This window comes from Gambusia affinis, linkage group LG13, assembly GCF_019740435.1.
Source record: "Gambusia affinis linkage group LG13, SWU_Gaff_1.0, whole genome shotgun sequence".
NCBI classification, from domain to species: Eukaryota; Metazoa; Chordata; class Actinopteri; order Cyprinodontiformes; family Poeciliidae; genus Gambusia; species Gambusia affinis.
In genome coordinates, this window is record NC_057880.1 from 10,088,620 (window position 1) to 10,103,432 (window position 14,813).

General features: G+C 38.7%; 1 protein-coding gene across 1 annotated transcript in view; it reads right to left on the reverse strand.

Annotated features, from left to right (window-relative positions):
- Positions 1-1,521: 1,521 nt before the first annotated feature.
- The window catches only part of LOC122842130 (ankyrin-3-like), a 90,229-nt gene continuing 76,937 nt past the window's right edge, over positions 1,522-14,813 (reverse strand). Inside the window, exons 42-51 of the mRNA XM_044135728.1 lie at positions 14,561-14,635; positions 13,322-13,453; positions 12,873-13,016; positions 7,056-8,442; positions 6,790-6,949; positions 6,263-6,337; positions 5,853-5,936; positions 5,618-5,724; positions 4,533-4,609; positions 1,522-2,636 (exon numbers count right to left, since the gene is read on the reverse strand). Coding sequence (XP_043991663.1) covers positions 2,617-2,636; positions 4,533-4,609; positions 5,618-5,724; positions 5,853-5,936; positions 6,263-6,337; positions 6,790-6,949; positions 7,056-8,442; positions 12,873-13,016; positions 13,322-13,453; positions 14,561-14,635 — 2,261 coding nt within the window. The 3' untranslated portion in view covers positions 1,522-2,616. The remainder of the gene's footprint in view (positions 2,637-4,532; positions 4,610-5,617; positions 5,725-5,852; positions 5,937-6,262; positions 6,338-6,789; positions 6,950-7,055; positions 8,443-12,872; positions 13,017-13,321; positions 13,454-14,560; positions 14,636-14,813) is intronic.

The following is a 14,813-nucleotide window of genomic DNA, read 5'->3' on the forward strand; positions in this document are numbered from 1 at the left end:
GTTATATTTGTAAGAAAAAGAAGGGAGTGAAAACACAATCCCAAGTGAAAAGGTATGGAGGTGACAGAATTATGATGTTGGTTTTGTTGTTCTTGTTTGCCAGAGGGTTCAGTTTCCAAAATATATGGACTCCTGAGGAAGGAACATTATGTGACAATACTGTAGCAATGTCACAAAACATAAGTAAGGAAGTAAAAGCATGGGTCTGCCAAATGGAAGATAAGTCCAGATTAGTTACAAAATGGCTTAATGGCAATAATGTCAGTGTTGTGGAGAGGTTATCACACAGCCCTCTTGTTAGTTTCAAAGAAAATATGTGGGTGGAACAGAAAAGCAAGGCAGCCTACAAACCTGACTCATCTACACTGCATTTAAAAAGCAAAACAAAAAAAACAAAAAAAGAGTGTCATTGCATATCAAACCATTTATGGACACAAAAAAGAGAGGAGAAACAGCCATATTGCGAAATCTTAGCATTTTTATTTATTTAATTTTTTTTGAAAAATTTTTAGGTTTAATTTTTTTTTTTAAAGATGTCTGAAACATTTGTGGTGGCATCATTTGCTGCTATAGCCTCTAAAAGACCTTGAATAACCAAAGTGCTAGAATAGTTACATTTTCAATGGCTTCACTCTGTTAGTAAGAATTGTACATCAAAAAGTCTGCTCAGGTGAAAACACTTATCAAACAAAATTGACCAAAAAAATTGATTTTCGAACCATATCAAAGGATCCTCTTTAACCCCTGATTGACATAGCAGTAGAAGGGGATGTAATTTTACACCATAACTGACTTCTTCTAAACACCCCCCGTGCCCCAAAAAAGGAAAATAAAAAACAGGTCACATTGTGTTTTTATCCATGTCCACAGCATAGACATCAGCATACTGAGGCTTCGCATCAGTAGAACACCACACTTTAGAACTACATGGGTATCTAATGAAAACCAATACAAAGATGGCTCCTAATATAAAATAAAATCCTCTCAGTGAGCTAGTGAGAACATTTCTATTTCACACTGCATATACAGTCTCTCAAGTCTAAAGAGATCACACAGTTTCAGAGTTAAACACAATTTATTTTATGCTTAAATTATTGTTTGGATCCATCCAGTGTTTTGTCATACATTATGCTATGTAGAGCTACAATCAAATAAATCCTTTATGTGTCCTTAATACCAAGGAGATATTTCACCTCCCACCCACCCATGATTATATGTCCAAAAAAAAAAAAAAAAAAAAAAATTATAATAAAAAAAAAATGCCCCAATGCTTCTTCTTTAACACCACACCAGCTGTTAGAAAACCAAATCGACACTCAGCTAAAATGATTACAGTCTAACAGACTCCAACACCTTATCGCCAATACACAAAGAACGAGTTGAATATTACAGTGAACCAGCCTACAAGCATTTACATTCAGGTCACCTTGTCCTCTAAGCGGAAGCCGGCCCTCTTTCGGTTTTTCAACACAGACAGACAAGACATCACATTCTCAACAAGCTATATGTGTTTTTTTTCTTTGTTTTTTTTTCATCCCAACCCCCAGCATTAAAAACACGTCAATGGCATCCTTTGCCAGTCCAAAATATAAAACTGGTGACAAGTTTCAGGGCTTTAGGTGTACAGAGATAAAGGGTTTTATCACTTAAATACAGTGTTTGCAAACTTGTAAAAATTGTACCTAAAATAAGGTGAACTGCATGCATGAAAATATGAGTTACTCTGAAAGGCTGCTTCTTTTCTTTTTCTTTTTTTTGTTGTTGCAGGATTAGATCAGTTCCCAAGATGGGAACAGAAAGTTTCTGGAAACCCCCTATTAAAATCAAACCAGCTTTTTTGTGTGTACAAACATTAAACCTGCTCTAATAATTAAATATACAAGAACCTGTGAAGTTACAGTCAGATCTTTGAAAGTGGAACTGCTTCTGTAGATTATGAAAGCACTTGAAAAGATCCATCTCCTCAGTGCACTCTTAGTACTAACTCGCCCTTTATTTCAGAAGTATACACATAGTCATTTTCTATACAGAAAAAAGCTCTTTTGTTAGTTTAAGTTTTAAAAAGGAGCAAAAACAAACAAAAAAAATCCCCAAAGAATTTACATCCTGACAGTAATGAATCAAGAAAAAACTATAAGGCGAGTGTTGTAGTCGGGTCAGAAGTGTTTTGTAGGTTACTTTTGTGATACCATATTCGCTTTATCCGTTCCTTGAGCATATGCGCCATCTTTGGTCACAGTTGTGCCTTTGCAGTCTTTTAGATTATTATTATAATTGTTTCCACAGCAAATGATGCTCCTCAAGAAGGTTCTCGCACCACCAGTGGATCCACGGCACAGACTGTTTCACACAAAACAGGAAGCAGAATCACTGTCTACTGGTCCACCGCAGTCCTCTCCCCCACCAAAAAAAAACAGAGAAAGGAACTTCCTGGTCCTCATGGTGACCAAAAGTGAGTTTTTCATGCTCATGCGTAAATCTGAGAAGGTGTGGCTCCTCTTACGGGATAAACATCATTTGTTTGATGCAGAAATTCTGCAGACTGGACCTTTATTTTAATCCCTCACAATGGATGGAGCTCCCAAAATGGTTTGAGCGCTTGATCCCAGGTTACATCTAATGTAGTTCCTGTAAGCCTGCAAGACAAAATAGTTTGTGAAATGTTACAGCTGATATGATCATCTCAAATGCACAAATGTATTCAAGAAAAAATATTTACATACAATTACTAGAAGACATAAGCAGTCATCTTAGACCACAAACTTCTGGATATTTCATATTATGTAGTAAACCAACACAAAATTTAACATACAAATTCCATAGCAAAATTCAGTATAGTTTGTTTTTGCAATGAGACAAAATGTGGAAAAAGATCAACTTCAGCAAGGCACTGCATGGGATTTAATTGGAAGGTGCATGGAGTGGTACTGCTGCACACGTGATATAATTATAAAACGGTAAATCTTGACACGTAGTTGCTACCATGACCCTTGTTACTATAGAAACTGTCTTTCTGATTTCACAGCAGCGCCATTCTGTTTTGAAGCGACATGTCCACAGATGGAATGATTCCCAGCAAACATAAGGGTGAGCAGCAGCTGGGATTAACAGTCTGGCCGGTGGGATAACAAACTCTTTTCGGATGCTACGAGGCTGTTCTGAGTTGGGGATTTGGTGGACAAAAACAGGCACGCAGGGGTATCAGCAACGCGATGCAATGCTGAGGTGTGTGCTATCAATAAGCCCTGTTTTCTTTGTAACTGGCTCCTATTCACGCTCCCTTAGCAGGGCAGAAAAGTGGCTAGGGGGATAAGCAGGCTCAGACCAGTCAGCCTTTTACACCGAGTACAGTGGAACACAGCAAGTACTGTATGTGATTAAATTAGCTTTCTTTCTTTTTCCAATCTCCCAAGGGCTGCTTAAAATGATAAATTATATATTCATGTCTGATGTGCAAAATTGTTTATATTTCTATGCATCATTTGATGGATCCAATTTTCTGTAGCGTGGTACAAGCCAAACAAAAGAGTTTAAAGGAAGATGGATGGAGCTGAATGCAGGGGCACACATCTGAATGAAATAGTGAGGTTACCACCTCATTCCCTTGAATAATGTGCTTTTGAAATCTAAAAGTCATAGTACAGTGACTGTGCGTGACTACAGTTACAGTACAGCATGTTCAGCATACTTTAGAATGGCTAAAGTAGTTAGTTAGTTTTAGTTTCTCAGTTAGTTTTAAGTCTAGACTTAAAACTAACTGAGAATCGCTGGCAAGAAATGAAAAGTGGTGATCACTGATTTTTCTCCTACTGATCTATTTTTTATAGAAGGATAGACAAAAATGTCAGTTTCCGGACATGCAAAGCTGATAGTGACGTATCCCAAAAGACTTGCAGCTGCAACTATTTTGCTAAAATAAAAGACTCAAGGGCGTGTAACATTTTCCTTCCACTTCAAAATTGTGCACTACTTTATGTTTTTCTAGCCCAAAAAAAATCCTAGTTAAATGCGTTGAAGTTTGTGGTACTAATGTTATGCAACTAAAGCTTACAAGGCACTGTAAGCATATAACTTCATCTAAAAATAACGTTTTGATAACTTTTTGTAATTGAACAGCTCAGCTGGTCTGCTCAGTATGTGGCTGATTGCCAAGCAGCTTCCTTGGGATGGAAACTGACTACGCATATCTACTGTTTGACGAGAAACTGCTAAAGCCTCAACTTCTGCTAAAGAAAATAAAATTCAATTAAATAGGCATCTGATGTTTTTCACAACACGCATCCTAACCAGTGATAACAATATTAATGCAAATTTAGTCTATTTTAGTGATGTCATAAACCGTGATGTCCAAAGTTTAAGTAACTGTTTATTTGTGGTTCCTGTTATTCCGTGCCGACCTATTTACAGTAAAATATGAAAGGGAAAGGATTCTATAATAGAGGTATAAGTTGGATATGTTATGAGATTATATAAGTTTGTAAAAAAAAAAAAGAAAAAAAAAGCATTTACTGGTAGACTGTATTTTAATGTACCTGCTAAACCAAACCCATCCCTACTAGAGGTGCTTTTTGTCTCCTGATCGTCTGCATTTCCTCGCTCCATCCCCCGGCTGAAAAACACAAACACACAGAAATTTCTTTAATTAAAATGTCTCCGTCCCTTTAACAGCATGCAACCTCAACATCAATGTGAAACCTCAAGCTAGATAGATAAACACCACACACAGCAGCACACGAAGGCCTCAACCTAAATGGTTTGGTTTTATGGTGCTTTCATCCAAAGCAAGGGTTAGTTATAGCTGTGTTATAGAAAATAAACAATTTTGACCACACCACACCAGCTATGTACCTGGAAGGAAAAATAACATATTATGAGCAGGGTTAGAAACAACAAAGTCACAGCACTCGTATCATTATTAACTGGTCAGGCTAGAAGAAAACAGCAAAAACACACACAGTGAGGAGCAAAGTGGTTCGCATTGTCTGTTGTATTCATATCCAGCATGCAAGGCCGCATATCAAATAAAAGCATTTTATCCCCGTGAGTTGAAACAATGAGGACAGTAATATTAATGCAATTAACAAGAATGACCCTGCAGAACTGAAGAAAAACCCGATAAAACAGAACTGATTCTTGTTTACCTTAAAGCTGCACACAAACAGACCTGAGCACCTGTATTTTTAGAAATCTTTTTTATTAACTTGTAATTCTCACAAGTTTGAGAAAAAAAATTTTTAAACTATTTTTAATTCTTAGACGTTTTCTCACACAAAAGGGGACTTTTTTTGTCACAATTTCAAAAACAGGAAGCCGCTGCCTTAAATGGATGATAATTTCAATTTTGTGCAACATCTTTAAACCTGTGATTCTACATGTATGTTACCAGAAAAAGTAAAAATAGATCTTACTAATGAAAAAAATTCATTTAGCCATTTAGAGCCAATTAAATGTGTGCCTTAATAGTGTTAAAAGCTGTTTGTGCTCAGTGCAGCTTTAAGCCAACCTTTTAATCAGCAGTTAGATTCCCCGAGATTATGACCTCAGAAATCCATACACCTATGTAGATTAACCCTTCAGGAAGAATAATTAAAGGGTTATCTTTGTGCCAACCTCTGACCCATAATCCTGCTGAGTGGGACTGTGGTGAAGGTCACTGTGCCACCTGTCACCTCCTTGGTTTTCTGGAGTGGGAGTTGAGACTCGCCGAATTACCTTCCTGATCACCTGCTCAAGGCAGAAAGGCAATGGGACAAATAATCTGCTGTTTCCTGTTTCCTTCTAAAAAGAAAAACAGATTCTCTCTCCTGATTTAGAGAGATAAATGATACGTCCAAATGAACGTTGTACATTACTTTTCTACTGATGAGGTTACCATCGTGGTCCATGTAGTGCTCCTCTGTCACAGACTCGCCTGGGATGTTTTTTGCTTCTTCTCCCTGTAAGTGTTCGCGGTTAGCAAATAATTCCATTTCAGCTCATACTACAAAAAGAAGTGAAATAATCCATCACCAACACCACGCTAGAAGAAAACCTCAGAAAACGAGAATGCCTCGGGTTAGTCCTCAGTCATAAACTGCCATTAACACAACCAATGACACATGTACTCAAATGTTTCTGCTTTAAAAACACAGACACACAAACATGGAGAAAACCTATCGGGACAGAGACCAAAGCTACAGAGCGCACACCAGAATGAGGAGGTGAACTATAAACTAAACCAAACCAAAGCCCACCGAGCCTGTACTCCAGGCTTTCAGGGTACCTTTATAATGAGACGCCGCCTGTAGATTCTGGTGGTTACAGTCTGTTCTTCCTCTGAACCAGAATCTACACTAACCTGATGTGGAGGAACGGGTCAAAAGATTACACAACAAATACACAAATTTGTCATTTGAAACATTTTGTTGGTTTCCTTACTGAGCTCTTACTGGGTTCTGTATTGAACAAGAAAACCGAGTATAAAGGAGCATCTCAAGTTATGAATTATTTCAGTAATTCTCAAACTCATAAATAGTGCCATTAAACGCAGGGTGGTATATTTCAAGCATTTATTTCTGTTCATTTTGGCTTCCAGCTATCCATCACATATTATCCCATAACAATCCTGTACTATAACATCTATGGTTGAAAATCACATTTTGCTGGTTTTATGTTGTATTTTATTTTTCTTAGAATCCTAATTTTAGTTAGCTGAAAGCCACAACCAACTTCCATAAGGTGAAGAATTTTTTTTTTATTACAATCCTATTGCATGATTAGTAAAACAAATATTATTTACTGTAACATCACCTGCACTTTTTTCTCCGACACTGGCGAACCGTCTTTTCTGCCGTTAGATGAGTCTGATGAGGCGTCCTGAGGTGAGTGTTTCGAGTTATCACCGTTAGGTCTGGACCTCCCTGATTCAGCTCTAGATGAGGAGGTGATAGACTCACTAGAGTTTTCCTGACTGTGGGGTAAAAAATAAAAACAAACAAAATTTTCATTTAAAAAAGTCAGTGGGTATTTTTATTCCTCTATTAAGTTGGGTCTATTCTGTTGGGTTACACTTGTACCTTTCCTGCTTGTCGAGTAAGTCTGAGCTGACACTGCGGCCCGGAGTTGGCGGCTCAACATTGACACTGGATGAGTCGCTGTGCCATCCTGAAAGTGAACATATGTTTTTTTCTGCGTGTTCAACCTCTTCAAGTGTCTCCTGATTCCTGGATTGAGTCACCTTTTTGTCCTCCTCCTCCTCTTTCTCCTCTGAGCCTTCTTTATTCACCTCTTCCAACAGAGATCCTAATGCCTCCTCTGGAATTTCTCTGCCTCTCTGTTTCTCTTCTTTCTCATTGGATCCAGACTTATAGGGCTGCAGTTGCTCAAGCGCTTCAACCCAAGCTTGAGGGGAAAGGTCAGACAAAGTCTGGCGTTCTGTTGCCCCTTCTAATGTGTCACAGATGTCTTGTCGATCTTTAGACTGCAGTTCTGACTCAGGATCTTCCATTTTTTCCTTCACTTGTACTCTTTCCCCAACATCCAGTGATTGACCAACAGCCTCTTTGACTACTTTATCTGTTAGACTAAGATGCTCCATTAAGACATTGCCTTCATCTTCAGCCTTCTCCTCCTCACATGCTGCTGTTCTTCTCCCATCTCGAACGTCATCGTATTGCTCATTAACATAATCTTTATCCTGCTCTGTGGACCGCTTTGGTTTCAGCAAAATTATCCCTTCCTCCACCAACTGAGACCTGTCTTTTGCAACCATCTCACACTTTCTTTCCACATTTTTAATTAATTCCTGTTCTACCAACTTCTCTACTAATCCGTTCCTCTCTACCAACTGCGCCGTAACATTCTCACCCACTTTCTCAATTTCTTCTTTCACTTCCACTTGACCGCCTGTCTGACCTATATCCTCTTGTGCTCCATCTGAGGTGTTTCCCAACCACATACCTATGCATGATCTATCAGGGGACGATGGGGTTATCGTTGACATGGATGACAGCGAAGGAGAAGAGGTAGAGAACGCCATCTCGATGTCCAGTTCGCACATTGTCGGAAAGGACTGGGATCTGGGCTTGAGGGTGGGCTCCATTTCTTGAAAAGGTCTGTCCTCCTCTTCACTCAAAAGAAGCTGGTCGTTCAAAGCAATGTGGGGCTTTCTGACCTTAGGAGGAAGCGGGTCAGGAAAATCAAAGGTTGGGGCAGGCAGGGCAAGCTCACAGGGCCTGGGGGGACTCTTAGGTGGGCTGTCTGGTTCTTTACTACAAGGATCAACAACTGGACTCCAATCCGCAAACTGAGGCTGATTGCAAGAGTTTTCTGGTTTGGGGTAATGGAGATGCTGATGCTGGGCAAGGGAAGGGTTGGGGGTGACAGGGAGTTCAGGCTCCAGGAAGTGGAGGGTGGGCTGCAGAGCGGCAGGGGACTGCAGCTCGGCTAGAATGCTCTGATAATCTGTAGGCGACAGGATGACAAATGTACAGACACCAACAGAAGCATGCCACAGCAGAACACGACACAAGCAGACAGACAAAAACACAAAACCCAATCCAAAAACCATGTGACGTGGACAATGACATAGAGACTCAAGTGCAAAGCCAGTATCCAACCAAACACTAGCCGAGATGTAATATGGTATAAAAATACAGAATGGCAAATCAATGTAAAAAATACATTCAGTAATGAAAGTGTAAATGTTATCAATTAAAGCATTACAAATGTTATTTTATCAACTGTTTCTTGCAAAGTATGTGTGTGTAAAGTATTTACTCCACTGGTTCTCAAACTTCTCATAACAAAGTACCACCTCATTAAATACTAAGTTGTTTTAAGCTCAATAGGATTGACAATTTAAAATGGTGCCATAACATGACTTTGATCAGGTTTTTTTGGGTCTTAGGCAAACTGGCACAATGTGACTGTTCAAATAGTTAAGGGATGTGATTCAATAATGCATGTTTGTATAGTTAGTTGTGCATTTTTACCCCACCACATTCCAATGTCCTATGTCTGAATAGAATATGAAAGCCATTCATAATAGTTTTGCACTTTTGATGGTATTTTTTTCCCTTTAGGATGACATGTTTCTACAGTGATTGAAACAACAAAATGCAAAGAAATAAATTGTCATTAGCTTCTACTGCTAATAATTATTAGCCTAGTCACTTCGCTTATAAATTAGCAAACCTTATTTGTCTTCTAACTTATTTGCCAAGAGATCAGTGTTTGAAAGAACGTAATGCAGAGCAAGGCATGCTTATTAGCACATATTTCGAAGAGTTGTTAGCAAGGTCACTTAGCATTTAAATTAGGAAACCCCTACTGATATGCAACATAATTTGCTAATCAGCAGAATTCACTGGATTCCAAACTAGGAACAGAAATATTAACTGAGATTCGGTGCCTTTCCCAGAGCCAAGTTCCAATGATAGAAGTAAATATAACGCAGCATAAGTATTGAACAGGCACTTGTTCTCAGTTCACTCCATTGCTTACGTTAGCATGTTCATTTTCACCATGCAAAACTCGGAACGTTCTCTTTGTTCTGGAAAATCTGATGTTCTGAACTCCCAGTAAAAAAAACGGTGCCTCTTACGTCATTATTCTCTCTTGGAATGTCAAGCCTCACTAAGAGGTTTTGTATCTCATATAGCTGCCTCATATGTAGAATATATTGAAACATGCCTGTATTACTTATATATTAGCACTTCTGATGGTTTAACATAGCACTGTAAAATATCAATGTGTAAACTGTTTGAACACATAAGATAGAGTGCAATACATTGGTATCAGATTACATTACTGATGATAGTTACAAAAAAAAAAACAAAACGAAATTCCATGTGACTGAGCACTTTGGAAACAACAGAAGCAGACAAAAGTGCTGAACAAGTCAACAAACTTGAGTTCAACGTTGAAATGAGAAGTCACAATTACTTCCAGAATGCTCAGAACTCAGGTGTAAAGTCATTTCCTGCTCTGACATATAAGACAAATCTAATTCTACATAGTTAATATCAGAATTTGTAATAAGCATCTATGAAAGCAGGTCTTTTATCACAAGTGATTCTTGTGCTAGAGTTTGAGAACCATGGATTTGCTCAATAGAAACAGAAACAAATATGCACATCTTAAAAAACTATCACAAATATAGAGTGACAGAGTCTCTGATTTTCAGACTGTTACAGTTTCAGAGAAATAAGATGATAAAGCTGCACCCTAAGGTTACATGAATCATAGCGTGGGTAGTGGTAAGTGTAAGATCACATTATTTGCCAGGGTGTTGTGTTACATGCTCACATGACACAGATGACAGATGAGAGATGTGAGGAAGGAAGGATTGGACAGAGGGAAAGAGGGATCAACCCAGAGTGAGCTAAATAAAAAGCTCCATTTTAGAAGGATCTGAGCGGGTTCGAGCGGGTGGCGGGTTGACTGAGGTCAAACATTTGCACTGGCAAACAGGACAAGGAGAGAGGGAGCGCAAAGGAGGAGAAGAAGGGGAAGGGCTGGGGCAACGGGACCCGGAGGGAGAAATTGGAGGAAGGGTGCATACGGAGAGAGGGGAGGCAGGCCGAGATGAAGAGTACTGTTGGGCAACTAGAGACTCTTTGCTTGCAGAGTCACTGGCAGATGCTGCTAGGGTGGTAAAGGACTGAGATAGGTTGGTGTCATGAGAAGAAAATATGGAGGTAGGGGTTGTAGGACTGGGGTCTGGTTTTAAGGAAGATGTGGTTTGAGAGGACAACTCAGAAGACCATTCAGATAAAGTGAGGGAGGCTATGTTTGCTTCTAAAGCGACAGGGCAGGATGTGTTAGGAGTAGGGGAGGCTGGGACTGATGTGGGAGAAGTTGGGATGGATAAGACTGGAAAGCCTGATGGGAAAAAAGGTGCAGGGGATGAAGGTAAAGGTGAGGTGATCAGGGGGATTGGAGAGGAAACTTGGGGCAAGAAGGAAAATTCGCATGGATCAGAAGAGGGCCACTGAGGAACGGGATGCAAGAAATGAGAGTGGGGGCAGTCAGACTGTGGTAGCTCCAACTGTGAAGGAGGCGCCAAGTCTTTGAGCGAAATGGACGACTCATAACTCGGAGAGCGGCGTGGTGATAAAGGACGGAAGGCAGCTGCCGCAGAAGGTGTGAGGGGAGTGGGTGGAGGAGTTGGTGTCGGTGTAGGGAAATATGGACTCGGTGTCTGCAGGATATAAGCCGTTTCAGTGCCTCTAGGAGTTAAGGGTATAATGATACACACTACGAAGAAATAAAATAGCAGAGGACATACAGGGCAAAACAAAAGAGGAATTGAAGAAAGAGGGAGGAGGGAGACACAAAGTGCTGTGAAATAATGATTGTGCAACAGAAAAGATGCATGATGTTGGATTCAGTAGCAGGCATATGTGGATGACTCTTAAATAGTTAAGAGCATATCAGCGACTCGTAGTACTGCGGGGAGGTGACGGGAATGCAGGAGGAGGCAGTCTGGTTTCAAGGAGGAAGAATTTCTCTCATCTATGCAAAGAAGGCTCAGAGGAACTGGAGGATGACTAGGAGAAACTAAAAACTGTGCCTTGTAAAAGTATTCACTCCCCTTTAACTTTTTCACATGTTACAACACAAACCTCCACACATTTTCTTTGATTTACCAAATTAAAGTTGTTCCTAGTTGTGAAGAGAAAGGCCATTAATACATGGTTTTCAACACATTTCACAAATGAAAGTGTTGGCTGAATTTACAGCTGTGAGTATGTTGAAGTTATGTCTTAGCCAGCTTTTCATGAATTGTTTTTACCCCTTTTTCTTCTTAGACAGAGAGCATCTGCAAATCCTGCCACAGGTGCTCAATTGGATTTAGGTCTAATCTTTGACTAAGCCATTCTAACACACACACACACACAGGTCGTGCCAAAAGGTGATGCTCAGCCCAAGTCTCGAGTCTTTTGTCCCTTCTAACCATTTTCTCTGAGGATTGCCATTAATTTAGCTCCATCAATCATCACATAAAATTTGACCAGCCTTGTTGTGCGTGCTGAAGAAAAGCATCCATAAGGCATGATGCTGCCACCAGCAGTTTTGGTCAGTAATGGCTTTCTTTTTGCCACTTTGTTGCATGAACCGGATCTATGGAGGTGATTCTTTGATATAAGCCATGGATCTCTGAAGTTACTCTACGTTACTTCATTTAGGCTCCTAAAGGCAATTGGCTGCACTGAATTTTGTTCAGGAGAGTCGAGACTGAATTCAAGTGCTCAGCACACTTGAGATTTTTATTTTAAAAGAATTGCAAATCATTCATATTCCCCCTTTCACTTCATAATTAGGCACAATTAGTGTTGGTCTATCACAATAAATCCCCATAAATATCATTGTGGTTGTAATGTAACAAAATGAGAAGTTTAACAGAAATGAATACCTCTACAAGGCACAATAGAGGGAGAAAGGCAGACTCTATAAAGTTAATTTCTACTTGGACAAAAATCAGCAACATCTAAAGCAGTTTAGAGTAAGCATGCATTTATAAAAGGGTTCTATCAGTAAAAATGATTATTTGGGACAACTGGATTCACCTTCTTGATCCTTATTGAACGGAACAAGAATATCTCAATTTAAATAAACACAGATCCTAGAATAAGTTGAAGAATCATTAAAAAAGTTGAAATATACATTTAAAAGTAAAAGATAATGTTAAGCTTTGTTTATTACACTTATTTCAAAGGCAAATATGCTGTGTAATTGCAGAAATCAACAAAGCATTTGGGAAACAGCGGGACCCAGTTGTCCAAAGTACAAATCTTAGTGTAATAATATCTACTTTAGATATTTGCATTTGTACAAAAGAAAAGGTAGCAGGGAGAGGTAAGAGGTCAGCTAGTAGAGCTAAACTTTACCATCAGCCTGATCCCGGAAAACAGCGTTATCATCGGCAAAACATCTCGTGCCTGAAATGTTACCATAGTCGAATATTGGGCCCTCCAGCAAAGTCACAATATCCATCCGATTGACTTTGGTCAGCACTTCAGATAAGGCATCCGCTGTGGAGGGAAAAAAAAAGAAGAAAAGAAACCACAACTCTGTTTTTTAATGACTTAAACAAAAACCATAATATATTCATGAAAAATAAACATCAGCAAAAGTAAACCACTTAGTAATCTGTATGTTATCAGTTACAGTATAATCTATACTATATTTTAGAGAAGATACGAAATGAGATAGAAAGGAGAACAGCAGGGAAATAGATAACTTTCTTTTAAATACAAGTATTTGTAAAAATGATAAATCAGTTTCCGATCCTGACTGTAGAAGAAAGTAATGTTTTCATATATAAAAGTAGACTTACTTGTGGCATTTTTCCCTTCACGACTGACCCATTTCTTAAGTAGCATGAAGCTCTGTGCTGTCAGAGAGTTAGGGTTCTCAAGTCTGATGTGGTTGATCTCGTCCACTGTGAAGTTCATCTCTCGAGCCAGCTCTGTGATTAGAGAAAGAGACTCTGATGTTAGTTGTGAAAATAAAATATTTAAAATGGATAAAATATCTGTTTTATATTCATAGGTATTTTTGCCTCTTCCACATTTTGCATACGTCCACTTGTCAAAGCAATATAAGAGCACTAACTTCCTGCTAGGCTTCTATTATTAATTAGGTGTGTGTAAGTAGCGTAGACGCTGGAAAAGCCACGTTAGTTTTAAAATGAGCACCAAGTAACATGTCTCGAGGTCAACCAATAACTGAGTATATTGTAGACATTGCGATTTAGTTAAAAGGTGCATTGATTTAAAATAATGCAGTTGTCTGGCTTCAGATAACCTGAAGATGGCAGCAAAAAACAGTTTGTGAAAGAAAGGAAAGAGGAATTTCTTTAGGGAAACTAAGTAGAGGAGGTGTGAATGTAACTGACCAAATTAAATTATTATGGAAAAGTTCATTTATTTCAGTGAATAGAAAAGGATAACCTAATATTGTGTGAAGATGCATTACACACAGAGTGATACGTTTTAGCTAATAATTCATGTTAACGTAGCTGACTATGGTTCAAAATGCAGCTCCTCTGACAATCTGAATGTTACATATGACCAATTAAAAAGTATTTTTAATACATTTATGTTATGTTATTACCAACACAATCACAAAAAAGACTACTGAGTCGACAGCTGTCCAGCAGACAGTTAATAACTCTTTCCATAAAGACGATAGGCCAGGAGAAGTCAGTGATAAAGAGGCTGGCTGTTCACACACTGCTGTATACATGACATAAGCTGCAGCTGTGGCATCCCTAATGGGAAGCCACTCCTGGACAATATTAAAAATATCTTACCAGAGCTAAGCATAAAAAATGGACTACACTGTTGATAAGATTTATGTTTAATGTAATATTCCAAACTCCCGAGAAACAGAAATTTGAGTTTTCATTAGCTGTTCCTAATATTAATACAACAGAAACAAATGCTTCATGTATGTGTTTATATAATGAATCTGCATAGTAAAAGAGTTTCACTTTTTAAATTAGACTAGCAATATAAATGCACAGTAAGTGATTTTCAACTTTTATTTTAAATGTTTACAGCAAGTTTCTCACCTGTCCAGCTGAGCCCCAGGTGATCTGCAACGATAGCCATGCGCAAGTCTGTTCGCTCACAAGGACTTTGGGGACCTGAAGATGATAAAAGAATAACAATACATTACAATAATACATATTCTTCCTGAGTTTTCACTAATGTGTGAGAAAAACATGACATAATTTCCTTTTCTGGCCACTTGTTTTTTTTGTTTTTGTTTTTTTTTTGCATAGGTCTGTTATAAAATTTAGAAAGTTTTCAAAATGTGTTAAA